The following is a 27,975-nucleotide window of genomic DNA, read 5'->3' on the forward strand; positions in this document are numbered from 1 at the left end:
GGTCAAGTTTGCTAAAATCACTGAATATCCTCCTGTCATGGCATCAGCCACATTATTTTCATTGATAAAAATGAGGGCAAGTACTTATGTAGTATTTGTCCCGTGCCAAGCACAATTCTTAACTCCTCTGAATTAGTATAATTATCACCACCAGTCCCATTACAAAGATGAGGAAACTAAGACCGAGAGGTTATTTAAAACTGAAGTAGCAGAGCCATGATTTGAACTCTGCCATCCTGACATAGGAGTCCACACTTATAAACACCACCTCTCTCCTTCAGTTTACATTAAAAAAAAATTGTGTGTGTGTGTGTGGGACTTAGTTGGTAACAGAGATCTGGAATATATAGAAAACTGTAATACAATGGCTTAGAAACATTGTGAATGAAATTGCTGTCAGTTCTGCAGAAGCTGACAGATGAGTCAGCACCATGAACAATATTGCTGATGTGGAGAGATTATCTGCTCATTGAGACTCCAAGTAACCTAATGATTATCAAGTTATTGAGGAGATCACTGGAAAAGTTCCATGTGTGTTCCTTTGTCAACCATGGCTTGGACAGGGGCATTGTTTACCTGGTGACAGCATGTCAAACAAATGATGAGCAACAGTTTTTAAAGACCAACAACTGATTTGGATAGTATTAGAAACTGGTGAACTACTTGCATTAAAACTCATATATATGTGCTTCTGTTTAGAGAATACTGGGAATTAAATATTTTAAATTTATATGGTGATTAATTACTTACAGGTTTTTAAATATTTTGATTATCACCTCAGCTTTGCTTATTCAATTCTCCATTCTATTCCTTTGGTCCACACCTATTAGCTGGGAAAAAAGATAAGCTCTCAGACTTAGCACTACTACATCAAGCTGCATTCCTTTTCTGCCTCAAGTTTGCTCCTGGTCTGGCTCACACTTTTTCTTTGAGGGAGAAGGAGGTAGATTCCTGCTTTACTGGAAAAGGATGTCCTGATAATTGAGTGGGAATGTGGGCAAGGAGGCTGTTGCTTCCTTCCGTCAACCCAAGTTAATTGAGCTGTCATATTTAACGTTTTATTGGTTAAGATTCAAGTTAGGACTGGAGCCCTTCTTCTGCAATTCCTTCAGGGCCACATGTGGAAGACAGCAAATAGCAAACTCAGTGATGAGTTCTGAATAAGGCTGTGAGAAATGAACAGTCGGCAGTCCCCGTGGTATGAAGAAACACTAAAGGGAAGAGAGTTGTTTAAACACTTAGGAAGGAAACACAAAGCTCTTCCATTTAGTATGTCAAAACCAGCTCAGAAGTATGTGACAATCCAGGCAAAGCATTACAATTTCTAGCCAGTCCAGTCATGATTCTCTGGCAAACTGCACAGTCATGGTTGTGATGCATTGGGATGAGAGGTGCTATATAAATGTCAGATGTTACATAAATGTCAGCAATGATTATTGTTTGTTAATGGGAGCTAAACTGTTCCTAAGTAAAGCCCCGACATCCTTAGCAAAGGTTCTAACCCATGAGAAGGGAAAGCTCAGCCCTGGTTCTAGAAAAGAGCCCAGTTGGGATTTGAGGTTTGAAAACAGGGGTTGGGGTGGTGCCAGTGCCACCACTTGATCAAGTGGCTTCAGGCCAGCCTCTTAACCTGGGGTTTGCCTTAGCTCACCTGTAAAATGGGGATAATTATAACACCTGCCGTATTTCTCCTCCTTGTGCTGGGCTGTTGTGAGAATCAAGGGAGTTAGTTCCACGTGGGTGCGAGTGCTTTGTAAAGTGTGAGCTGCCACGAGGATGACAGTGGTCGTCTGGGATATGCTGGAATTTAGCCTATGCCTTCCCTTTGAGTCCGACTCACAGAGAGAACATCTGAATGGAAGTTAAGCTGAGGATGGTGATGGTGACTTGGCTGATGATGAAAGCGCCAGACTCCTTCTCTCACGGAATTGTCGGAAAGATACTGCAGACCAGGGGCCCGGATCCTGCATTCTGGCTCTGGCTCTGCCACTTGCCAGCCTGTGAGCTTGGGCGAGTTACAGACGAGGCTCTGGAAGTGATCGCCAAGGGCCCTTCCGGCTCTGACGCTGAGTCTAAATCAGTCTCATCACTTGGCTCTAGCTGTGATTCACCTTCCTCCCCACCCCCCAGGAGCAACTTTCCTTCCAGCTTCTCAGACGCGAGAAGCCGGGGTCTTGGAAAGGGTGGGGGCAGTGTATTCCAAGTGAGTGTGCACAATAAAGAAGTTATTCCTTTGGAAGTGAGGTAGAGAGGGGAGGGTGCGGGGCGGGCGGTGAAAAGGGGTGTCGAATGAGTGCTCTGAGAAGCCAGGATGCAGGGAACGCTGTAATGAGGTCACGACTGTCGCAGGCAAAAAGGAGCTGGACATCTGCTGGTGGGGGAAGGGGGAGCGTCCTGCATTTCTGTTTGGAGAAAGTCTCTTCCGGCATTCTTCAGCACCCCCTCCCCACCTCTCCCCATCCCCACACCTTTCAAACGCTACCAGGCCCTCGTCACGGGAGAGCCCGTGTCCCTGCCTCTCCTCCGTGGTCCTGTCTGAAACCATGAGGATTGTTTCCAAGCTGACTCACACCACTAATGTCAGGGAGCCGTGTCACACGGCGCTGGGCTCTGCGAGCTGTTGCTTGCGCGGTCGCCACTGCCGCCGCCGCTCCCCCGCGGGTGCACCAGGGTCCGCTCTTGGGGCGGGGGCGGGGCGGGGCCGGGGCGGGGCCCGCCCCCTCGGCGCGCCGGCCCCGCCCCTCCCTCCCTCCCCCACGGACCGCAATGATTTAGAAGTTCAGGAATCCCACGTGACGTCACCGGGGGGGTGATGTAATGCACTCTAAATAGAATGTATTGTAATCTTTGCTCAGTCCAACGTGGTCCCTTCACCCGGGCTCCGCTCTTGCCTTCTCCACACTTGTTTGGTAAGTTCCTAAAAATACGGCTCGGCCACATCTGGGGCTTTTGCATTTAGACACTTTTGTTGCACTTGCCGCGGGAGCCATCTCGGGAGCGTACTTGTTTGCAGGGGTTGGTTCTCGGCAGCAGCCGCGAGGTTACTTGGTCCAGTGGGCAGGTCGCAGGGCAAGGAGTAGGGAAGATGCGATGCATTTTTTTTGGAGGGTGATCTGTGTTTGTAAACACTTTGGCGGACCAGAGGGAAGTCCGGCCTCAAATGCTGGTGGACTGTGGAATCGGCTGTGTCCTGAGGCTATCCCAGAGACCCCACGCCGTGTCCGTCCCGGAGCGCGTCTTGGTGGCCGCCGCGCCGTGCGACTGGAGGGATGCTAACGTGGAACGAGCGCCGTGTCCGCCCCGGCGTGCGTGCGTGTGTGGGAGCGCGCGTGCGTTTCCCTGACACGGGGAACAGTTATGAATCGGGGGTGTGTGTTTGCCTCCAGAGACCTGGCAAGGTGCGGAACCCTCCAGAAGTGCGGTCAAGCGGCGGCAGCGGCGGCGGCAGCGGAGACGGCGAGCCAGGAACCTCCCCCCGCGTCCCCAACTTCCCGGTGATGCGGCGGAACCCCCGGAGAAAGTTTGCAAACTTCCAGCGGGCGCGGCGAGGACGCCGGGTCACCTAGGGGGCGGACGGGCGGGCGGGCGCACGGGGGGCTAGCTCCCTCCCGGGTGCCGAGCCTGCTGCTGCCACCTCTTACGCAGAGCTGCCCACCGCAGGTGGTGGGCGCGCGCGCCGGGGGAGGGGACATCGCCCTTGGAGGGCACTTGGCTTTCACTCCAGGCGCGGAAGGCTCGAGCGCGGCGAGGCTCTCCTCGCCTTCGCTCCTCCAGCCGCTTCTTGCCTCTGTCCGGTTCTCGCTGGCATCATTACCTCTTCCCCGCCGCTGCCCCAAATGACAGCTCCCGCTTTTGCCGCGGCGGCGCGGTGTCAGTTCTCAGGACCCGGCGGCAGAGTCTTCCTCTCCAGCAGATTCTCCACGGAATCGCTTAAAACTTTTCAAGACGTTCTTAGAGGGGCAAGACGCACAAAGGAACCAAGGAGATGTTTTCTTCCGGCGGCTGCATCCCGCTTTTCCTTTGCCATAGATTTATTTCGAGGAGGTAGTGGGGAGGTATCTTGGTAGATAAAGTCTCTGATCAAGTCCACCCCAACTTTCCCTGAACGAGTGCAGCCTCCACTTGAGGCTTGTTCAAGGCCGGGAACTGAAGTGGGCTGCTTGTATATTTTGTTGTCAGAGTCCGCTGAGTGTTTGATTTTTATTTTTCCCTCCCTCTCTGACATGTGTCAAGGAATAAAGGCTGAATACAGGTCCATTACGTCATTCTGCAGGCCAGTAAGTGTTTGATTAACAGCTTCAGATACTCAAGGGTTGGGGGCTTAGAAGTGCTGACAAAGCAACAATGCTTTCCGCCCCCAGCCCCCAACGTACTAGTACAATCGCCGGTTCCCTGGGCATCTTTATTGCCCTCTCCTCCCGGACCCCTCCTTCTCCACCCCTTCTCCCGCCCACACTGTTATCACTCTGGCCCTGCCTCCGCCTTTTACTGCTTTCCCTGGGGAGATCACAGTCCCCGGAGTGAGGGTAAGAGCTTCTGGTGGCTGAGGGGAGCGCGGTGCCTGCTCAGCGCACACACAATCTGCCCTTTTCTATTATTTAAGAAAGGCACCAGCGAGCTCGCTTCTCCAGGGCAAAAATGCTCAACTCTGATAGAAAAGGCATCTCAGGAAACGTTTAGAGACATTATGATAATACTGTGTCCCTGTGGTGACTTAGGAAAACAACACACTTGCTGCAAGCAAAGTACTTAATTTTACATAGCGCCTTCCTCAGACCGGTTATCCGAAGAGGGATGACTGAGGATGCTGACTAAACCAAATTTAGCCAAAGGCTCAAGACTAAACGTTTCATTTCCAAAGTGAGGGAATGTGAGTCGTCGAACCCAAAGTACCATACAAAAAATTGGTGCGTGTGTTACTTATTTTCTCTTAACCTTAAGTTTCTATATTTAAAGAGGAGGTTAAATACCTAAGTCATTGAATTGAGTCAGAATCCACGTATCTGGCAGTTGAAATACAAATACTGTGTGTGACATGTTTAAGGGATAAAAGTAAAAAGAACTCGGGGATGGGGGCGCTGCAGTGTGCAGCAGAAATCAAACAAGAGATTTCCTAACAGGCTTTTAGATGGGGGGTGGTGGGTGCAGAAGATCTGAGTGCTCTCTGATTTGGAGTTGGTGAAAGCTAAATAAAGGAAAATTTATATTCTGAGTATGTGGGAATTTCTTGAAGAACACATGTTTTGTTATAATCAGATCTACTTTCTTCAGCGTGAAAGCCGTGCTGTAGAGTAGGCATTTGTGAAACTCCTGTCTGGGGTCTAATTGACATCCTTCCCCAAGTTTGTGGCAGTATTTATTATTTATTCACATCTAGAGATGAAATAGTATAACCTCCACACAATACATGTGCATCTAAAATGTTAAACTTCTTGTTTGTGATGCATACATAGACCTAAAGGGGAAAATGGCCCGGGTCACCAGCACTGGAGAGTGTGATTAATGATCAGTGATTTAGTGATCAGTGATTAGTGGTTTTATTCAAACTGTTACCTCTGACCAGAAGCACACATCAGAGGATTAACAGGCTCTTTAGATAAATGCTCATTAGTGGAAGGGGAAAAGCAAAGATAATAGGCATGCACCCAGGGACAACTTTCGAAGAAAATCATTCCCCGTCTTCAGAATAATAAGCTCTGTTAACAGAAAGCCCTTTTAATTTAAAACTTGCTTTTATCTTGTAAATCAAAGTTAGATGTAAAAGTTTGTAGTGCCATTATAACCTAAATTTTCCCATATCCACTAGATGTGGATTATCTCAGTAGCGATATTTTTTTTATTTAAATAAACAATTGGACCTTTAGAGCAGCTGAACTCTGACAAGCCCTTAAGTCCCAGGGTTTGAAGGTGTCCCCCCTTCTAGAATGGAGAGTGCAGCTTGCTAACTAGATGGCGCAGTGTTATTTGGTGTTCTGTGCTGTGTCGTGCAGGAGTCTAAAGGAGCAAGTAGCTGCTTGCGAGGTGTTCTTCAACACTTACAACAAAGTTGATTCTGTGTAAGGTTGGAGGCTAGACAGTTCTACAAGTTTTTAGTCACATTTTCCATGTCAGTTAAATCTGGGGAGTTCAAGGCTACTGGAAAAATTAGTCTTATTACTAAAAGAAACTTAGAGCCAGGAAGGAGAGGAGGTACGGGGGTCCAGGAGGTACCTCTGGGCTGCAGAAGTGATTGTAAAATACCAGACCTGTTCTTTTTTTTTTTTTTTTTTTTTTTTTTTTTTTTTTACTAAGAGCTAGTTTCGCAGTCTTGAGGTCTGAACTACTGAGGTAATACTCAAAGCTTTATTTTCTTCCTAATCTTGCTGGGGAAAAAGAAGTTACTAGAAAGAAAGGAAGAAAAAATTTGATTTGGTGTCTGCAGGAAGCAACACGTTGCTGATTTTATTCTACAGATAATGGTAAGGTGATGTTTATTACACTTATTAAGCAGAAAGGGAACTTTGTAGTTGGTTCCAGGAGAACGATCTTGTCGTTTCATAGGTGAGATTCACAAATGGAATTCTTACTTTACACTGACTTTTAATGTTGCTTTTGTAGTTTCCTGGGACTTGATAGCATTTTGTTGGAAGGTTTTGTGTGTGCTTGTGTGTGTGTGTGTGTGTGTGTGTGTGTGTGTGTGAATAAGACCATTATTTCCAGGGTAAAATAATGTTCATGAGCATGGGAACTGCAGTGGGGAAGCTACAAAGCATGTGAAATAATGTGCCAGGTAAGAATTCACTTTTCCACAAGCTTTCCTGAGATTTTTATTTTTCAACTTTACTCAGACTAAACTTGTTTACTCAGTTGATATCTTCCAGCCTACTGGTTTTGAATGTAAATTGCTGATATCCATAAATTGCTTGTCAGTCAGAAGTCAGTTGTGACCTTATATAGTTTATATATGAGCAGAGAGCTAATTAGAACGTTCCCACAAAAAAGTGGAAACAGTGCCTTTATTTTTATATCTTTGTGATGTGGCAGCTTTTGTTTGAATAAGGCGTTAAGTGAATAGTAGCTTGTTAGATTTTCCCTGTATAGCTTTTCAATTACAGTAAGTTGAAGATTTTTGTTACGATTATTTGTCGTTATTATTTCCCACACCTGTGGATTCAAAACCAATCAGTTGTAGACTTTCCGTGGCTGTTCATACTAATGTCAGGTTCCTGCTCTCTTGATTTCTTACTATAATTTGCTGTTTAGCAATGATGCACCACCATCCTATAGTGTTTCCTTAGCATTTCTTTGCTTCTGATTAAGCTGAAAATTATTTTGTGGAGGGGTGTGATGTTCGCTGGATCACCAAGATGTGAATTTTGTGTCACATTTTGTAGTTGGTTTTCTTCTGGTTATGTTGTTAGATTAAAATTGAGGATTTGAGTGGACTTATTATTTTAGTCATCTTTTTTTCTTCTTCTTCTTCACTTCAAAGCAGTGCTGTTAGCTACAAAATTAATGTGATCATGGCTGGTGTTTCCCATCTATATGCTTCTTTTGCTTCTTCCAAATTGGATTTCTACAGCAATTTAAGATCTTTTTTTAGAGGCAGCTTTCTTGGATGAAGATGGAACAATGATCTCAGTCAATTCATTATCTTGTCCAGTTTGACTACCAGCTGTATTATGGGAATCAACCAATGCTTTTATAAATTAGTGTTTAAAAATTTAAATCTAGGACTATTTCTCTGAATCCTATTTAAGAAAATTATACAGTTGAGATAAGGTAATAAACTGGGGGGTGGGGGACCGGCTCCAAATATTTAAATGTGAGAAAGAAGCACTTTTAGACATGCTAAACAGACTTAAAGAACCTTTTTGTGTTGCTATTTGTAAACTAAATAAGCTATCTACTTTATGGCATTGCTTTAAATAGAAACTCTGGCACTTTAAAAATGACATCATGTTTAATGTTTTCACTAAAGAGTTCTTACATTTTGTAATTAGGGAAAAAATGGGCAATTAGTGTTTTTTGAGGATCCATTAGTATTCCATTGTTGGGAATCACAAGTCATGGATTTAATGTAAGAAAAGAGAAGAGAGAGAGAAGGCTTTTACAATTTTCCAGGTAATACTGGTAGTACTGTTGCAGAAACAAAAGTAAAATTTTTTCAAGCTCTTACTGAGACTCTGGTACCTTCAAAATAAAACGTTAAAAGTTGAGGGTAAATTCCTGAATGTATAAGATGTTACAGTGACATTTCCATATTTCTTTCCTCCAAGCTCACTCTGTTGCCCATTTATCTTTTCCAAGAAATAGATCAGAATCAACTTAACACTTTAAAAGTACATATTTTAGCTGCTTCCTTCTACTTCCTCAAGGTTCATATTTGTAATCTGTACCCTAAGGTTAACAAGGATTGAAAATACTAGGTTGGCATCTGGCTTGAACTAATCTTAGTAAGAGTTCCTCTTGGTTTAGGGGTTCTGATGTGAAGTAGGCTTGTGTGATAGCATTAAGCAGAGCTGGAACTGGGGGGAGTCTTCTTATTGATAGACCAACCTCGTCACTTTGCAGAGGAGAACCTCGGGCCTGGTGGTTCTCCTGGCTCATCTAAGGCCGAGAGCTGGAGAGTGCCAAACGGAGCCTGGAAGCTGGGTCCCTGCCTCCAGGTTGGGTGGTCTTTCCATATGTCAGGCCGTAAATGCCCTCGTCCTGAAGGAAGCATAACCATGGCTTTGGATGCTTTGCTCTTTTCAAGCCTTTTGATCACTAACCTTTCAATGACAAATTTTTATCAGATCTTTTGAATGAATGCCCTGACCATATAAACTATAGTTTCTATTCTGCTTATTTTTATATATCTGCAATGTTAATTTTTCTAATATTGGCCTCCTTATTTGAAGGCCACTCTTCTTCTTTACCAATATGATTAGACATGCCCTGTAAAACTACACCATCCAGAATTCATTTGAGACTAAAAGCCAGGCAGAACAAAAAATGGTCTATAGGACTGTTTCAGAATAAGGCAGTAACTTCCTTTACTTCCTGTCTTTTCTTTTTCATCTCTGAGGAAGGGATCCAAAAAATTCTTAAAGTTAAAATAAATAATCTTTCTTTTTGTTGAATAGAGTTAACAAGTGCTGTTTTCACTCCGGCAGATGCGCTTTTGCCTAGGATCCGTCTGTAATATATTATCTTTCCAGGCTGGTGTATATGAGAGTGTTTAGAGGTGAATAAGGAGTGAATTGAGTCTGGAAGTATGCTGTTCGAGGTTTGACTGGCAAAACTTGACTAATCATAACTAATAGAATTCATGCATGCAACATAGGGGGCTCCAGAGCACCAAGCATTTGATTTAAGATGATGTTTAGGTTTTGCTGTATTTAGGATGGAGCACAAGAATATCTCAGCAGAAATCTTGAATGCATCTACTGTATGTGTTGTTTGGCCTGACCCACAGTTTTCCTTTCCAGCTCTTTGCATGAACACTTTAATATCAGAATTTTTTATTCTTTGATTACACTGAGGAGCCCCTGTGTTGCATGATTTCTCAAATATAACACATTTCAGCCAGTTTTATGCAGTTCTCTCTCTGCTGGCTTCCCAAGGGGGGAAAACCACACGAAACAAAAAACATCTTTGTTTTTGTTTGAATTAGCTGATTATTAGAAGAAATACATTTTATCTCCGCTTGCCAGATCTGGTGGGACCATTTTACTTTGTCAAAACAAGATTTTCTTCTTTAAGTCAACTATAATGCTGTTTGGCTTCTGAATGACCAGGTACTAATCCATGCACCAGAGGTAGAAGGCTTTGAGGATAAAGACCACTTCTAGCAGGGTACCTAGGTATGACGAGGTGTGCCATTATGAAGAGCTGATTTGCCTCACTGCAATGACAGCATTGTCCAGAAAAACATTGCCTTCTGGAAGGAAAGAAAGGTTATAGGCTCAGACTTCTAAATTTTGAGCAGGGACTGATGCTGTGCTGAAGATGACCCTCAGAATGTTGAGGGTCTCCATGGTGATTTATTAAACTGCAGCAGGATAAAACATTCACGGGCTAGAACTTGACCATCTACATCTTAAAAACCTTAATAGTCCTCTTCACTTATTCTCTGCATTTTCCTTATGCTGATGTTCTTCTAGATTTATTTTTTAACATCCATTCTAGTTACTGTGCTTTCATGAGTAACCCTGCAATAACAAATCGCAAGTGTGTGCACAGCAGAGAGGGGATATTTTTCCATAAGTAAAATAGATTTCAATATCAAACCTTAGAAGAAACAATTAGCAAGACAAAAGAAAGAAAGGTTTGAAATCCGATTGGTGGCATGCCAGGCTCTGCCATTCCTAGCTCTGCAACAGTGTGGTTTAAGGCAACAGGAAAAGCCTGAGAGGCCAGAAGAGGGTATCCCCTAAGTGCTGCCTTGAACTCATTATGCTTCCCTGCCTCAGTTTCTTCATTTGTGATAAAGGAGTGTTGGTCTTGACCATCACTCTCCAACAGTGGGAATCACAAATGTAAGCCGCATATGTAATTTTAAATGTTCCAGTAGCCACATTAAAAATCGTTTAAAAAAATCAAACAGGTGATGTTAATTTTCATAATTTTATTTAACCCAGTATATCTGAAATATTATCATTTCAACATATAATCAATATAAAAATGTTGATGAGATACTTTGTGATTTGGAGCGGGGGTACTAAATCTTTGAAGTCTGGTGTGTGTTTATAATTACCCCACATTTCAATTCGGACTAGTCACATTTCAAGTGCTCAATAGCCACATGTACCAGTGACTATGGTGTCAGGCAATGTAAATCTATAGGCTGTATCAATGGTTCTAATCCAGGCAGCCCAATAGAACCACCTGTGGAGTTTATAAAAAAAATACTAATACCTTCCCTGTCCTGTCCATTTTGACTTACTTGGTTTGGGGTGGGGGCCTGGGCCTCTATATTTTTTAAAAGCTCCAGAAATGCTTCTAAAGTTTAGCCAGGGTTGAGAATTGCAATTCTAACTGATCACTAAGGAATCTTCTACTCTAATATTCCATGATTCTATTTAAGGAAAGGGATTGCAGTAAAGCATTCAGAGTTCAAAGGGCAGCAAGCGGTTATTATTAGTGTGCTGCACTCCACAAAACATGTTTAAGAAAATGTAATTAAAACATGCAGATTAAATATTTTAGAAGATAATTCTTTGTACCACAGATGAGCTCGGTTTTGTGTAAGTTTCAGATATGGATTGTTTGCTTCCTGAGAAATCTTAACTCAGGATTTGGTTTGCATGCAGACTCTTAGAAACCCTCCGTTTTGGAAAAGGTCAAGATCACCACATTTCAGTTATTTCGCTAGCTTACTTCTTTGCCCCAGATACTACTTGCCTTTAGCTGGTTTTGGAGGGATGCTTTTACTCTATTTGAGACATCTGGATCCCCTTGTGTTTCTTCCCTCTAAGCTTTTAAAAAGCTTCGTGTCAGACCAAACTTGCTCTCTGCTCATGTCAAGATGTTAGTTGTAACCCCCCAGACTTAAAGTGTTCCTTCTATTTGTCATCCTTTAAATACTAGAGAATCAATATTTCTCAGTACACACCAGAATGTTTTCCTTTAATAATTTTTTGAACAATATACCAGCTTGCGCATTCAGTAAATGATGCAAAGAACCCAAAAATAAAAAATAATAATTTCCAAACTCCTCACCCATCTTCTTTTGAAGTCAACAAACAGCATTGTTTGTGGAGGAGAGGAGAGACCTCAGGGACGGTCCCTTGTGACTTCATGCTGCCGAGAGCCTCTGCATTCCCACATTCGTGAGTCATTTCACCCTGAACCTCTCTCCTTATCCCCTGCATAGCAGTCTGGTTCCAAGTACATGTCTCTCTAACCATGTGCTTTTTAAACGTGACTTTAAACCTTCTTTTAGGTACAAAGCTACACGTTTCTCTACATTTTGTGGTGGTAATATTTGTGTTTTCTGTAATACCATTCATCGGGAGAATTTTAACCTCCATTCATTAACACACAGCTTTAATTCCCATTTTATAGATGGAGAAACTGAGAGACGGACACTGTGTTCGTTAATTAGAAGGGTGGTCAGTGTGAGCTAAAAGCTCGTGTTTATTAGTGCCTAAATATAAGCACTGCTCTGGATGGCTTCCAGGTGGGGAGTTCCCAATTGTGTATATTATTGCATTTGTCTTTGAATTTATAAATAATGTTCTTTCTGATACTTTCCCATGCATTATTTTTACATCAATGATTTCTCTGCTAACTCTTACTTCCCAGCTTCAGGCTACATGTACAGACCTGGACTGATTAACAAGTACATATGGATATATCAACCTCTTAACATGGGATCTGTTTTAAAAGTTGCTGGAGACATCTGTTACAAACCTGTGTTTTTGGTGGTATCTAGGGAAACTTTCTTCAGGCTAGTTTGTGGTTGACTGTTAGAGGACTTTGTGGAGAGACTATGAGATTAAAGATGTAAACTGTTAAACTCTTTTGGGTATTGAAAGGAAAGGGTTTTAGGTATTCATTTATTGAGCAAAATAGACTTTAGCCCTAGCTCTTGAATTGTCTTTAATAAAACATTTTAACTCTTGTTTTACCAGTGTCCTGTCTTCACACTTGACCTGGAGCCATGTGCTTTGGAGTATTTGGTTTTTGTTTTCTCCTAATAATGACTAGGGTTGGACTTAGTCATTTGCAGTCTCTGTCTACACCTCTGTACTTTCAGTGGATGAGATACAAGCTGGGATTAATAGTGTGATCTGTGACCAGTGCCGGGGAGGGGCCACTTTGGGTCCCTTTCTAAGCATTATACTAACGTTAAAGTAATTTTAGTGCCCACACATATATGTGGTTACGGTGGTTAAACTTGTATATAAACAAAAACCTTAGCCAGTGAAGACCAGAATGTTACTGGCATATATACTTGTAAATGTGATTATCATCTTTTTTAGGATGCCCATGGATAAATTGTTCCTCCTTTTGAGCAATTGATTTAGATACACATATTGGTGATTAAAAGATATTGCTAGATTAAAAAAATTGAAACCATCTTTCAAGACACTCTTCTTTTCTAATAAGGCCTGTCTAAGCTCACATTGTTTACAATTTCATCTTGCAGCTTTGTGAAGCCAGATGACTAACAACCACCATTCTAGTGCTGTGTTGGTGGATGTCATCAAAGATGATGGTGCACAGTGTTTTGGCACCACGAAGCAGCATGTAATTTGAAATTGTACTTTTTGCTAAATACCCATGCTAATCTTCAAACCATTCAAAACATTAAAAAACAAAACAAAACAAAACAAAACAGTGATCTCTTCCCATTGGATGGAGGTAGTTCTGGCAGAGAAGCACAATTATTTTTTTTTCATGTGCCTCAGAAGCACTCAGAAAAATCAGGGAAGAAAAAAATTACACATAATTGCTTGATATGCCCTTTTGGGAGGGACATTCTTAAGACAGGCAGGTTAACCCTTTAACTCAAGATTCATTTTTACCCTTTCCAAGAAATATGCTTTTTTTTTTTTTTTTTTTTAAATGCTGAAGCAAAAAAACTGTAGTATCTTTAAAAGGGAGGCTGTAAATGGATGCTTAATCTTCACTTAACATTTAGCAGATATTTTAAGAGGTATATTTAGGAACTCTTATATTCCTTTACATAGTTCTTGTTATTTAATGTTTGTTTAAAAAATAGAGGATTCTGGAGATTGGTTGCACAACAGTGTGAATATACTGAACACTACTGAACTGTGTACTTGAAAATTGTTAACACAGTAAATTTTGCTATGTGTATTCTACCATGATTTAAAAAAAAAGGAGGGATAAGGTTTGCTTGTACCCATTCCCAGGATAGAGAAATAGAAGGCATAGACCACTTGTTCAAAGTTAGGTATAGCAGCTTTAGTGTCTTAATGGGAGGAACAAAAATCTAAAGAGGACTTTTGTACTTCAGGCCAATGCAGAGAGGTGACAGATGTGTGATGTGATTCTGACATATTGGATAATCCAGGCAGGACAACAGTTAGGCACACGGCTCAGATTGCCTCTCTTCTGGAGACTGGCTCGGATCTGGGTGCATCCTGTATATAGAAAGCTGTATCATTTAGTTTGAAAATCACACACCATTTGGCATTATTTAAATATCTCTATTTGTATTGACTTGATTGCCTTTCTCAGTGCAAGGATATGTTCAACTGAGAGCAATGAAAAAACAGAGCCTTTGGTTTCTGTAAGGGAATATAAACCCACACCTCTCCTCCCCTTCCCCCCTTTCTTTCCTTCCTGCCTTTATCAGCTATTTACCGAGCATCTATTATGTGCCAGGTACTAGGGATACATGATCAAAACCCAACACAGTCCCTCTCCTCCCAGATCTTACCGGTAGGAGAGACACCAAATAGGTCCTTGCAACAGAATGTTGTGGGCGGGTGAGGGGATGCAGGTCTGGAGGCAGAAAGCCCAGTGAGGGTACTAGTGTGGTTGTCCAGGCAAGAGGTGATAGTGGCTTGGGCTGGGATGGTGCCAGATTCAAAAGCCGTTTAAGAAATAGGATCAATATGACTGGAGAATTGATTAACTATTCGATAAGGGAAGGGAGAGGGGTTTATTCATTCTAAGGGAAGAGGGAGCCAGGCAGGAGAAGCCTGACCCAGTAATGAAGTCTGGATTGTCCTTTGTGGTGGTAGAGGAGGGGAGGGTTTCTGGCCCAGTGCCCCATGGGCTTGTGTCAGAGTCCTTGGAAGAGAACAAAAAATAACTGTGAACAAAAACTCAGAGCTGCTATAACTAAAAGCGGTAGTGCAGGTGTTGGGTTGCAAGGCAGTGCAACTTTGGCATTTTGTGTCAGAGAGAGGGGCCTCACCCCTCAAGACAGCCACAGCTCTGGCACTCAGGGGGGGTCCAGTGCATGGCCAGGTATATTAGTTTGCTAGGCCTGCTGTAACAAAGTACCATAAACTGGGTGGCTTAAACGATAGAAATTTATTCTCTCACAGTTCTGGAGGCTAGAAGTCAAGATGTCAGCAGGATTGGTTCCTTCGGAGGGCTGTGAGGGAAAATTGTTCCAAGTCTCTCTCTTCAGCTTGTAGATGGCTGTCTTCGTGTCCAAATTTCCCCTTTTTATAAAGATGCCTATCATATTGGAGTAGGGCCCACCCTGAAGACCTCACTTTACTTTGACTACCTCTGTAAAGACTATCTCCTATTAAAGTCACATTCTAGGGTACTGGAGATTTGGGGGACACAATTCAGCCCATAACAGTAAGTATGTCCATCAAGAAGGCAGCACCCAGGGCAAGTAGTACTGGGACCCTAAGGAAGCTGGCAGGTTGGGAGTTGTGGGAATCATAACCAGACATTTTTTTAGCACATGTTTAAAATAGACTTCTGATGGACCCCCAGAAAAACTTAGAACAAGTCTTCAGAGATGGGGGTCTATACATTACCGGGAATGGACAAAGCCAACAAAACAAGTCCATACTTTAAAATAGATGTATATATATTACACTGATGAATGAATTTGCTGATGTGGTCATTGTCCTTGGTTTGGCCTTGAATTTGTCTTCAGAGTTTGTGAAAGAGCAATGCCAAAAGGGCAGCACCAACTTTTAACCTTGAGAACAAAGAATGAAATACAACTGTAGTTTGTCACCCTGCCAGGCTTAACAACCGTTGTTTTGATGTGTTAATATTTACTGACAAGGACAAAAGCCACCAGTTCCCATAAGCAACAGACACATCAAGTTGAACATGGGTGTTTCAATGCAGGAAGATAAGTAATTCTGCTTTTCTAATTGTTGATGGACAATTTATGCCTATGCGCTACCTCTGTTTTACACAATGAAAGCACAGAAGACAAAATTTTGTGTTTTAAAAACATATCATCATAAAAAGACAAATAACCAATTTAAAAATGGGCAAAGGATCTGAATAGACAGTTCTACAAAGAAGATATACAAGTGGCCAATAAGCACATGAAAAGATGTTCAACATCACTAGCTATAAGGGAAATGCAAACCAAAACCACAGTGAGATTACCACTTCACACCTACTAGGATGACTATAATAAAAAAGACAGACAATAGCAAGTGTTGATGAGGATGTGGAGAACTGGGAGCCCTCATACATTGCTGGTGGGATTGTCAGATGGTACAGTCACTTTGAAAAACAGTCTGGCAATTCCTCAAAAAATTAAACATAAACCTTATGATCTACCAATTCCACTCCTTGGTATACACCCAAGAGAAATGAAAACATATGTCCACACAAAAACTTGTACATAAATGTTCAGAGCAGGGTTATTCATAATAGCCAAAACATGGAAATAACCCAAAGTCCATCAACTGTTGAGTAGAAAAACAAAATGTGGTATATCTATATGGTGGAAAATTATTTGGTCATAAAAAGAAATGAAGTAATGCTATGTACTACAACATGCATGAATCTTGAAAACATTGTGCTGAGAAACAGAAACCAGACACAAAGGACTCCATATTGTATGACTCATTTATATGAAAGGTCCAGAATTGCCAAATCTATGGAGACAGAAGGTAGATTAGTGGTTGCCCAGGGCTGAGGGTGGGGCTGGGGACTCGGGGGTGACTACTGAGGGAAGTGTGTTTTCTTCTTTTTCTTTTTTATCCATTTATTTATTTGGTTTATTTATTTTTGGCTGCGTTGGGTCTTCGTTGCTGTGCACGGGCTTTCTCTAGTTGCGGTGAATGGGGGCTACTCTTCGTTGAGGTGTGTGGGCTTCTCATTGCGGTGGCTTCTCTTGTTGCGGAGCACGGGCTCTAGGCACGTGGGCTTCAGTAGTTGTGGTGCGTGGGCCAGTAGTTGTGGCTCACGGGCTCAGTAGTTATGGCTCACAGGCTCTAGAGTGCAGGCTCAGTAGTTGTGGTGCATCGGCTTAGTTGCTCTGCGGCATGTGGGATCTTCCCAGACCAGGGCTCGAACGCGTGTCCCCTGCATTGGCAGGTGGATTCTTAACCACTGTGCCACCAGGGAAGCCCTGTTTTCTTCTCGAGATGATGAAAATGTTCTAAAATTGATTGTGGTGATGGTTGCACAAACCTGTGAATATTCTAAGGCTATTGAATTGTGAACTTTAAGTGGGTGAATTGTATGCTATGTGAATTATATATCTCTATAAGCTGTTAAAAAGAGATAACACATCATGGAGAAAAATACAGGATGCTAAAGTTAGACTATATGCCAACTAGGGTATTTTGATCCAACAATTTTTCTACATATTTGGGATATATAAAGATGAGCTGTGGAGAAAGGTAGATAGGAGCATTACAGACCTTGGTAATAGGAACAGTCAACTACTAAAAATCTTACAGCGTATGCCATGTGTCTCCAGCCCATGCCTCTCTCCCGGGCCATGAATCCTGACTTCTAGCTTCACCTTGGCCATTTTTTCCTAGATGGGCTGCTGCTGTTCCTTAATTGTTAAATTGTTCTAACATGATCTAATCCTCATACCATTTCTCCTTCTGACATACCCATTTCAGCGGGGGCCAAAATCATCCCCTGAGCTCCCAGCTTGAACCTTCATGACAGTTGCTGACTTTGCCTTTTCCCTTGGCCATCATGAACATGTCACTGCCCATTCTTCTAGGTCCCACATGAACTGTGTCCTGTGATCTTTACCCTTCTGCCCTGTCTCTCTTCTCCACCAGTTCCTTCTCTGAACTGAGAATTAAGGGGAACAGAATAATTTATTGAGTCTTTACAGAACCTACTCTTTTGATCTACCATGCCATCCTTCCTAACAAGCCTACCTAGGAGCTGGAGTTACCCTTTTTATAGATAAGGAAAGCGAGGCCCAGAGGTTAACTGACAAACCAGATAATGTGACAAAACCAGTAAATGGAGGAGTTGGAGTTTGGAACCATTTTGTTTGGTCCCTGAGCTCAGACTCTTTCCATTCTGGCTACTAAATGAATTTTTCTACTTTATGGCTCTGAACTTCTCATTTCCTTGCTCAAGAGCCTTTACAAGCATTTGTTTTAAGACCTCTAGGCTAACGCCAGCCACCATCCTGGTGAGTATACGCCATATTCAAGCCAGACCCATAATTAACTCTCATTTGTGTTGAGTGCCTCTCTGCCATGTTCAGACTCTCATCTTCCCAGGAACACCTGTTCTTGTCCCCTAACCCCTCACTTGTGGAAACACTCATCTCCAGATCTCTCAAACCAAAAACAATGCAAAATTAATTAATTCCTTAGTGCTTTGTTAATATTTTTCTTGGAACTAAAAAAAGTCTTATATTGTGGTTCTTTTGGGGTTTGTCATAAATTCCTTCTCCTGGATCGTCAGCTCCATCACAGCAGGAATTGCCTTTTGCTCAGTTTTGATTTCCCTCACAGAACCTAACATATAGTCCCTTACACAGAGTCGCTGGTTAATTAACCCTGAGTGAATTGATTATCAGGATACTCAAACATTGTTCTTTGTCGTGAATTTCCTGTTACCAGCATGACATGTTTGATGTCTGGCGAGTGTTCCTGGGAGGACCAGCCTAGGGAGATTCTTTAAGTGTATTGATGGACGTTCCCATAGCTTAAAAACTATTGTAATAGCATTTTAGAACTCCAGAAATGGGGCGAGATGAGTAAATCACACTGGGTTTCACAACCCTAGGGAATCACTGATTTTTTCATTTGTCCAGAGATGAACGTAATTTTTAAATAGTTTCAATCAGAACATAGACACATTTTAAAATTCTGCTTCCTTCACTTAAAATTATACCACAGACATTTTTTTCATGTTGCTACATAGTTTTCAAAACTATGATTATGCATCATATTCCATTGAGTTGCTATACCATAATTTCCTAACCATCCCCTATTGTTTGACATTTAAGTTTGCTGTGGATTTTTTTTTTTTTATGATTATAAAAAACACATGACCAATCTTTTGGCAAGAGAAATATGTACTCTGAAGACCTTAATCTCCTTCTCCTTATGCTGGTTGAAAATCTTCCTTTAGAGTTGAGCGTAGGCAAGATTATGACTGAGGCAAGGTTTGTCTTGGGCACCCTCACATTCTTTTTATTCCTTTTATTTCTGCCCCCCCTTCCTCTCAGCACATTCTGTTCCACCACAGTGCCTGTCACAGAACCTCAGGGCTATCTTCCTCCCCCAGACCCTGACCTGTCTACCATAAACCCTACCCTTCTTCTCCCTCCTCCTGATCAGTCTTCTCTCTCCTTCTCTTGTTTCTCCAGAACCTCGATCTTAGTAAGATATTAGACATAATCAGTTTCCTAGGAGTTTGTAATTTTATGTGATCTGGAGATGGCCATGTGGTAGCCCAAAAAAGTACATCATTAAATGTGTACCTTTGCCCTCTTTTGCTAGAACTCTCCCAGGTTCTATGGGTATGGCAGTGCATCAACAGACAACATCTCTATACAAATAGAGAGGCATCATACAGCAGTTAAGTGCCAAAAAGAAAGATGAAGCCAGGTAAGTGGATACAGTGTGCTCTTTCATCTTTCCAGATGGAGTAGTCAGGGGATGCCTTTCTGAGAAGGTGACTTATAAGTAGAGAGCTTTTGAAGTGAGGGAGCAATTCCTGCGGAGATCTGGAGAAAGAGCTTTCGGGCAAAGGGAGCTGCTCATACTAAGGCCCTGGTGTGAAAGCAGGGATGGCGACAGTAAGGAGGTGGGTGGCCAGATCATGTAGGGACTTACAGACCATGCTATGAACGTTGGATATTAATCTCAGCAATAAAGGAAGCCATTGGAGAGTTTTGAGAAGAGAATTCATCACTTCTAAAGACCTCCATTGTTATGGTTGAAGAACAGACTGTATAGGGGGTAGGTGGGCAATGGGGAGACCTGTGTGGAGGAAGAGACCATGGCGGCTTGGACTAGATGATTTTGAGAAGGAGTTTGGCTAATTTTGAAGGTAAAGGCTGAAATGATTTGCTGACAGATTGAGTGTGGGGATAAGCAAGAAGTCAGGGAGGGTGCTAAGGTTTTTGACCTGAGACACTGGGAGGATAGAGTTGCCATCAACTGAGATGGGATGTGGAAGGTTTGGTGGGAAAGACAAAGAACTTGATTTTGGGCATGTTATGTGTGAGGAGGTTTCCAGTAGACAGTGGGATGCTGCCACTCAGGGAAGGGTTTTGGGCTACAGAGGCAAGATCACAGTCTTTGGCATCATCTAGGCCAGCCTCATCTCACAACACACAGCCCCAGTCACAGTGGAATTTCAGGTGCTTGAAAGCACCAAGCCTTTGTCAGCTGCAGGATCTTTGCATATGCTGTGCCCTCTGCCTAGACCATTAAGCCTGGATAACTGCTACTTTCCCCTGGTTCCCTACTCTAAATTCGGTCCCCCTATTAAATTCTCAAGCTACCCTGAACTTTTCCTTCATTCATTTACTGTTTTCAAATGTATATTCCTTTAAGTGATTTTTAATTTTTAAAACTTTAAAATACATATGTCCCACTAGAATCTAAATTCTGAAATGTCAGGGGTCATGCATGATTGGTTCATCACCATTTTTCCAACATCTAGTGCTGGCACATTGCAGATACTTCTTCAATATTTGCTAAATGAGTGTATGACTGCTATTAATTTATTACCTTATATGTGATATGTTGCAGTTCCTCCGTTTTGTAATCATATAGTTCCAAGGGTAATCGTACCTAATGATTTTCTTATCTTCTTAAAACGTAGACTAATTTATTATTTCATGGCTCCATGTGTTTCTTGTGAACAAACACTTTTTTATTAGGTAACAGTGAGTAGAGGCTGGACTGTGGTTGAAGACTAAATGGATCACTTGACTGTGAAACTTTGAAAAGAAAAGGAATTTAAGGCTTATATAAACCTCCCAATCAAAATCCCCCCACCTCCTGTTTCCTTGTCAGCAGTTTTGTTGCATTTCTATGGAATCCTCTATCTGGCATCGCCTGAGATTATTTTATCATGACCTTTGACAAGACCTATCACTTCCTACTCACCATGTTTATCGGGGGACAGAGGCCAGGCATGGCAGGGGAGGGGTGGGTGTGTTGTGGGGGGATGATGGGGGTCTGGGTTGGCTGATGACCTCCTTTGGTGGCTCTTGGAAAGGTCCGTTGTCTCCAGCCTCATCCTGGAAGATTATAGGAAATGATATGTGAGGGAAGAGGTCTGATTTATCGAGAAAGGGTTGTTTGCTTTGAGTCTCTGTTTTTGGTGTTGTCGAACTGTATGAAAAACAGGATTAAATTAGAGATTTCTCTCTTTACTGTCTTTAAAGCTAGAGTGAGCTTTCAGAGGAGGCTGTGTTGTTTGGGAAACACAGATACTGGTTCCTTGAGTCGATACTGGTGTGTGACACAGGTATATGTAGAAACTGATTGGTAGATTGATTGATTGATATATGTCAATTGGAGAACTTCATGAAAAAAGTCACCGTCTTTATAGAGAACATTGTTGTGGGAGAGACCCACTCAATAAATATATGTTAAGTGCTAGACATTGGGGAAGAGTGGTGAACAAGGTAGAGAAGGTCCTTGCCTTCGTGGAAGTCATAAAATCTACTGAGTCTCAGTCTCCTTATCTGTAAGGTAGAGATCATAATCATACCTACTTCATAAACTTTTCAAGAGTAGTAAATGCCCCTGAATGTGAAAACACCAGCTGGATTTTAAAATGCTATATACGTTATGAGTGGCTATTATGATTGATGTACCAAATATAGTTGTTATTCCCTTTGAGAATAAGTCCTGATTAATTATTTCTAGTTCTGAATATCCTATATCCCCATGCAACCTCATTTTATCCTTATAATTTGGGGAGCTAAACTTCCTTTCATTACAATCCTAATGGTAAGAAAAGAAAATGCCAAGTATACAGTTTGGATTGTAAAGAGTTGTATTAGTTAGCTATTGCTGTGTACCAAATTAGCCCCTCTCAACATATATTTATTAAGTCAGAGTTTCTGTGGGTCAGGAATCTGGCTGTGGCTTAGCTGGGTCTTCTGGCTCAGGGTCTCACAAGGCTGTAATCAAGATGTTGGCCAGGGCTGCAGTCATCCTGAGCCTCAACTAAGGGAGGATCTACTTCTAAACTCACGTGGCTGTTGTAGGCCTCAAGTTCCACATGCAAGCTTTTTTGTATGGCTGTTGGCAGGGTAAGAGTAAGCAAGGTTCTAAGAGGGAGAAAGTGAGAGATGGAAATCACAGTCCTTTTGGTAGTTTAACTTCAGACACAATATCCCATTAAATTTGCCATATTCTTTTTTTTTTTAATTTTTATTTATTTATTTATTTATTTTATTTATGGCTGTGTTGGGTCTTCGTTTCTGTGCGAGGGCCTTCTCTAGTTGTGGCAAGCGGGGGCCACTCTTCATCGCAGTGCGCGGGCCTCTCACCATCGCGGCCTCTCGTTGTGGAGCACAGGCTCCAGACGCGCAGGGTCAGCAATTGTGGCTCACGGGCCCAGCCGCTCCGCGGCACGTGGGATCCTCCCAGACCAGGGCTCAAACCCGTGTCCCCTGCATTGGCAGGCAGATTCTCAACCACTGCGCCACCACGGAAGCCCCTCTTTTTTTTAATGTTTATTTATTTATTTATTTTTGGCTGTGCCATGCAGCTTGTGGGATCTTAGTTCCCCGAGCAGGGATTGAACCCAGGCCCCTGGCAGTGAAAGCACTGATTCCTAACCACTGGACCTCCAGGGAATTCCCACATTTGCCATATTCTATTTGTTAGAAACAAGTCAGTAGACCCAGCCGGTATTCAGGGGAGGAGATTACACACATGTGTACCATAAGATTGGGATAATTAGGAGACATCTCAAAGACTGTCCGATATAGCAGTACTTGTAAATAATACTATGAGTTGATGCTGTAGTTATGGCATTAATAATGTTACACTTTTTGAAATGAAAGAAATAAGGGAAATAAGCACCATCACTTCCTTAAGACACAATAATTAGGACAGACAAGGGAGGTTGATGTTGGAAACTTCTAGATTTTGAATTGTGGCCAATAAAGAATCCTGGTTCATTCTTTTGTTTCTGCCTTTGGCTCATGCTTGGACATTTATAACCTCTGTATTTTTCAGGAAAGCATTTGAAAGGTACCTTCTAAATATTGGCGGTAAACAAAGGTCAGTCTTTCCTAAGCAAGAATACCAAATTAAAAATATGTTAATTTTAATTTGCCATTTCACAGGATTGTTAAGTCACGTGTTCACTTGATTACTTTTTAAAAAAAATTAATTTTATTGAAGTACAGTTGATTTACAATGTGTTAATTTCTGCTGGACAGCAAAGTGATTCAGTTACACATATATACATTCTTTTTCATATTTTTTTCCATTATGGTTTATCACAGGATATTGAATATTGCTCCCTGTGCTGTACAGTAGGACCTTGCTGTTTATCCATGCTATAAAAATAGTTTGTATCTGCTAGTCCCAGACTCCCAATCCATCCCTCCCCCACTCTCCCTCCCACTTGGCAACCACAAGTCTGTTCTCTATGTCTGTGAGTCTGTTTCTGTTTTGTAGTTAAGTTCATTTGTGTCATACTTTAGAGTCCACATATAAGTGATATCATATAATATTTGTCTTTCTCAGTCTGACTTACTTCACTTAGTATGATAGTCTCTAGGTCCATCCATGTACCTGCAAATGGCACTATTTCATTCTTTTTTTTTTTTTGGCTGAATAGTAGTCCATTGTATATATATACCACATCTTCTTTATCCATTCATCTGTTGATGGACATTTAGGTTGTTTCCATTGTTCACTTGATTACTTTTAACCCCGACCTGAAAACAAGCTGGTCTAATCATTTGGAGGTTAAAGGAAAGAATATTCTCTTAAGATACAGAGGAGACCTAGTGCTATGGGAATGAGTTTGCCAGGGTTGAGAAAAAGCAAAAAAGACCAGTATGTCCAGAGTGTAGTGGGCAAGGGATTAAATGCTACAAGATGACGCTGGAGGTGAGGTGTATTAAGCCAGGTTAGGAGTTTAGATTTCAATCTAAATGCAGTGGCGAGCCATTGCAGGTTTTGGGGTGACTGCAAGCAGCAATAATTTTTTCTGTGTGTGTGATTCTGATTGCATTTGTTATTGCACTGAGCTGTTTTTCAAAGAAAGATTCTGAAATCTATTAACTAAAGCCATGCTTGGGCAAAGATAAAACAAGCACTGACACTTTATACTAGGATGTTTGAATTAGGCATTTCATTTAACACAGAGGTGAAGTGTTGTGTATTTCGACCAGCCAATGGCAAAAGCAATGTGGTAGATGCATTTGGAATGAGGTCCTCGTATCATAGGGATTCCTAGTATTACATTAGTTTCACGTGACAGGACTTACAAGAAATTCATTCAGAAAAACATCCAGTGTAGGAGTCTTTTTGGCATGTTCTGTGCATATTTTCTCAAACAAGCCGCAATCATTTCTCGGTTGTGTCATTTATGGCTGGTGCCTGTATGTAGTCCTGGAGCTCTTTTCTAAGCCGGCAGGCACTGAGGCAGCTTGGCAGTGTCATCTGGGCTTGTAAAATTAGAGCACACCATTTAAAATAGTGGTCTTGGTAAATTCTCTTTCCTCCAAATTCCCTCTGAAGCTGACCTTGTGAGAAAAATACCCCGAAGAGGAACAATAGGGCATCTCTTTTTCCTGCAGGGGTAACTAGGAAAGGAAAGTTCCAAAGTTTTAACACTGGAAATCGGCCAATCCTAATGCTAAAATCTACTTGCTGGTGTGTACCTTTCTGAGTCAAGATGAATTTTAGCTGGCTTGAACAAAAGTGGTGAAAAAATGTCAGTTAAATCTGAAGTTCAAGGATTCTCTTACTTGGCTTTTTTTTTTTTTTTTTTTTGAATTTTAGAGATAAATGTACTGTTTTCTGATTTAAGAAAAAAACTCAGAAAATACAGAAACATGTAAAGAAGAAAATTCTAACCAAAGATAATCACTGTTGGTGATTTTGATGTATATCCTTCATATAATCTATGTCTATCCATCCATATCGTGTAGCTATAATTCATAGAGTATTTGCAGTTTTGTGTTTGGATTTGTTTTCTGTTTAACATTATTTTGTGATCATTTCCACAAGTTCATGATGTATTTTTTGAAAATATGATTTCAATGACTGTGTAATCTTCTGTTTGTCATAATTTACTTAAGCCATTCTGCTTATTATTAGATGCTTAGTCTATTTTGAATTTTTCCTTGGTAATGCATAATTTTTGATGACCCTTCTTTCACATAACTCTTCATCTACATCTCTCATTTTTCCAAAGAAATTAATCTAACAAATGGATTTTGATACATTTTATTAAATTGCTTTCAAACAGCCTGTACCAATTGCCTCATCATCACCAAGGCTATGCCGAGTGCCTATCAAACTTGACCTCTAACCAGGATTTAGGTAGTCACTAAAAGAGAGATATTTGCCAATTTGTTAGGTCAAAATTGTTTTAATTTGCTTTTATTTGATTAAAAGGGACGTTGAACGTTATATCCATTTATTTACTGGCAGTTTGTCAATTGTCTGTTCATGTCTGTCTATGCCATTTGGCCATTTTATAAAGTTTTTTTTTGATGTGGACCATTTTTAACGTCTTTATTGAATTTGTTACAATATTGCTTCTGTTTTATGTTTTGGTTTTTGGGCTGTGAGGCATGTGGGATCTTAGCTCCCCGACCAGGGATCGAACCCTCACCCCCTGCATTGGAAGGCGAAGTCCTAATGACTGGACCGCCGGGCAAGTCCCCATTTTTCTTTTAGAGTATTAATGTTTCGCTTATTGAAATTTACATTTTTTAATATGGCAAGGGTATGCACTCTTTATCTTAAAAATTGAGAGGCATAAATATAACCATAGACTTCTATCATATAAAAAGGTTTAAATATATTTTTTGTGGTTCTTAGTTCCTGATATAGTGGTTTATATCTGAGCCTGTAAATATCTAAACAGTTTACTTTTAGAATAATGTCACTTCTTGCTATTGGTTCAGTTACATGAATCTTCCTTATATTTTTCTGCCTGTTTCCCTTTTCGTTCTCCTGTAATAAAATTTTTTTCAAGATCCAGACTTCTACTTATCTCACTTTATTCAACTACACTTTTAGGTGGCAGCTTGCCAAGGAAACCAAATCTGAAAAGAATCACATGGGAGAACTGAAGGGAGTCAGTAGCTCTAGAGAGAGGAATAGTCAACGAAAGAAAAAAGATGGCTACTTGTTTATGTCATGTAAAGAATGAACTTCCTGATGCCAGCTCAGAGTGAGCAGGCTTAGTTAGGAGGCCGTGGGGCTCAGGAATTTCAGGTATCCGACAGCCCGCTCGCTGCTTTTTCTGCCTGTGGCCAGAGGCAACTGGTTCATCCCGGCTCCATCTCCGCTCCTCGTTTTATAATGGAGATAATAATACCTCAAAGGTATGCTCTAATTAATTCTTCTTAGAGCCTCTGAAAGTATAATTACTAATTATTACAACTATTAGATCATTAATTCTTCATTCCTTCTATGGAATTTCAATCAAATGCCCCAAATTCAACACCCAGATTCAGTTGTTTGTGGAGACTTTGTTGCCTAGTATTAATAGTTTCTTGGCTTCCTTATGTTTATTTTACCCCATGCTAAGTGAATTCTTTAAAATGTAGAAATTTGAAAGTCTGTTGAAAATATTTAGAAATTTTGAAGTTCCAAGAAGAGGGAATGCCAAAAAAATTATAAAGTTGAAAAATTTTTAAATTATAAAGTTTTATATCTCCACAGATCATTGTAACTCACTAATAAAAATAGCTAAATATTTGAGACTGTTGGTTTTTAAACCACGTTAACTTCTTTTTCCTTCAAGGTGAACCATAAAATCTGGTCCCTGGTAAATAATTATACCTAAGACTATTATAGTTTACCTAGATATTCAATAGGAGAGTCATGTGGGCGTAAATAATTTAACAAATGGGACATGTTCTGACCAGTGGCCCTGACTTTTACTGTGTGGTTTTAAGTTCGAAAATGTGTGTTGACTGATTAAGAACCTTTTTGTTAATTCCATAAATTCAGAAAATTAATATGGCTCTGAGTTGAAAAGAGTGAAAAGGGTTTATGCATAGCATTGGTGATTTTTCTTCAATGGCATTGTTTGATTTAGTGTGTGAGCGTCTTATTTTTCTAATTAGGTCATGTGCACCTTAAGAGTAGAGACCATGTGTTGTAATTCCTCTAAAAGCAGAGGAATTGAATGAATGCTGGAATTATCACTTGGGCCACCTGGCTTTTTTCACCCTGACTCAACCTATAACCAGCTGTGAGTTTTTGGACACTTAGGTAACTGCATGCCGCCTCAGTTTCCCAGTCTCTAAATGGGAAATGATACCTTCTGTAATTTACAAGGCTGTTGTGAAGTTCAAGTGAAAGGAACTCGATGGTTAAGAGCTTTGTGTGGGCTAGTAAAAATTCAGTGTCATTTTGTAAGGTTGTTTTTTTTCCAGATGTATGATTGTCAGTGGAGATGTGTGTTTTGACCTCTTCCCCTCCATTTTTGCCTGGGAGATTCTGCATGCTGATAAGAGCTAAGAGTTGATTTAGCATAGTTATTATCAGATGTTTCCGGCTCTCGTGGCCTCTAGCTTCTCGTGGTCTGGCCTTCATATGAACAAGGGCCATACAACCAGCTTCTTAAATTTAAGTGTCAGTGGCATCGTCTTCATCAGGAGAAACATCTCAAACATTTATTTTCTTTGCAGAAGGCAGGTTTCAGTGGGGGAGTCAGTTTGTTTCTGAAACGATCTCATTTACCTGAATGAGGAGCGCATATTTATTTTCAGGGTAAATGGCGAGGGTATGTAATTCTTGTGTGACAGATGAACTAGACACTCCGCTGTAAATTACATTTGGCTGGAAGAAGATGCTCTGGTATGAAACCACATTTCTGCCTTGCTTACTTTCTCTTCTTGGGTTGGGGCTGAGAGCTGGAAGATTGGTGAGTCTT

At 41.3% G+C, this 27,975-nt stretch overlaps 1 protein-coding gene across 6 annotated transcripts in view; it reads left to right on the forward strand.

Moving 5' to 3' along the window:
- Positions 1 to 2,778: 2,778 nt before the first annotated feature.
- CREB5 (cAMP responsive element binding protein 5) overlaps positions 2,779 to 27,975 on the forward strand; it is a 409,265-nt gene continuing 384,068 nt past the window's right edge. Inside the window, exons 1-2 of one of the 6 annotated variants that reach the window (XM_082471925.1) lie at positions 2,779 to 2,909; positions 3,387 to 19,475. Coding sequence is in view for 1 of the 6 variants with exons in the window: in XM_082471922.1 (XP_082328048.1) it covers positions 27,892 to 27,966 (75 nt within the window). In the remaining 5 variants the exon portion in view is untranslated. The other 5 variants (XM_082471926.1, XM_082471931.1, XM_082471924.1 and 2 more) reach the window with 5 other exon arrangements.

This window comes from Balaenoptera physalus (genome assembly GCF_965194825.1).
Source record: "Balaenoptera physalus genome assembly, chromosome: 8".
Lineage (NCBI taxonomy): Eukaryota > Metazoa > Chordata > Mammalia > Artiodactyla > Balaenopteridae > Balaenoptera > Balaenoptera physalus.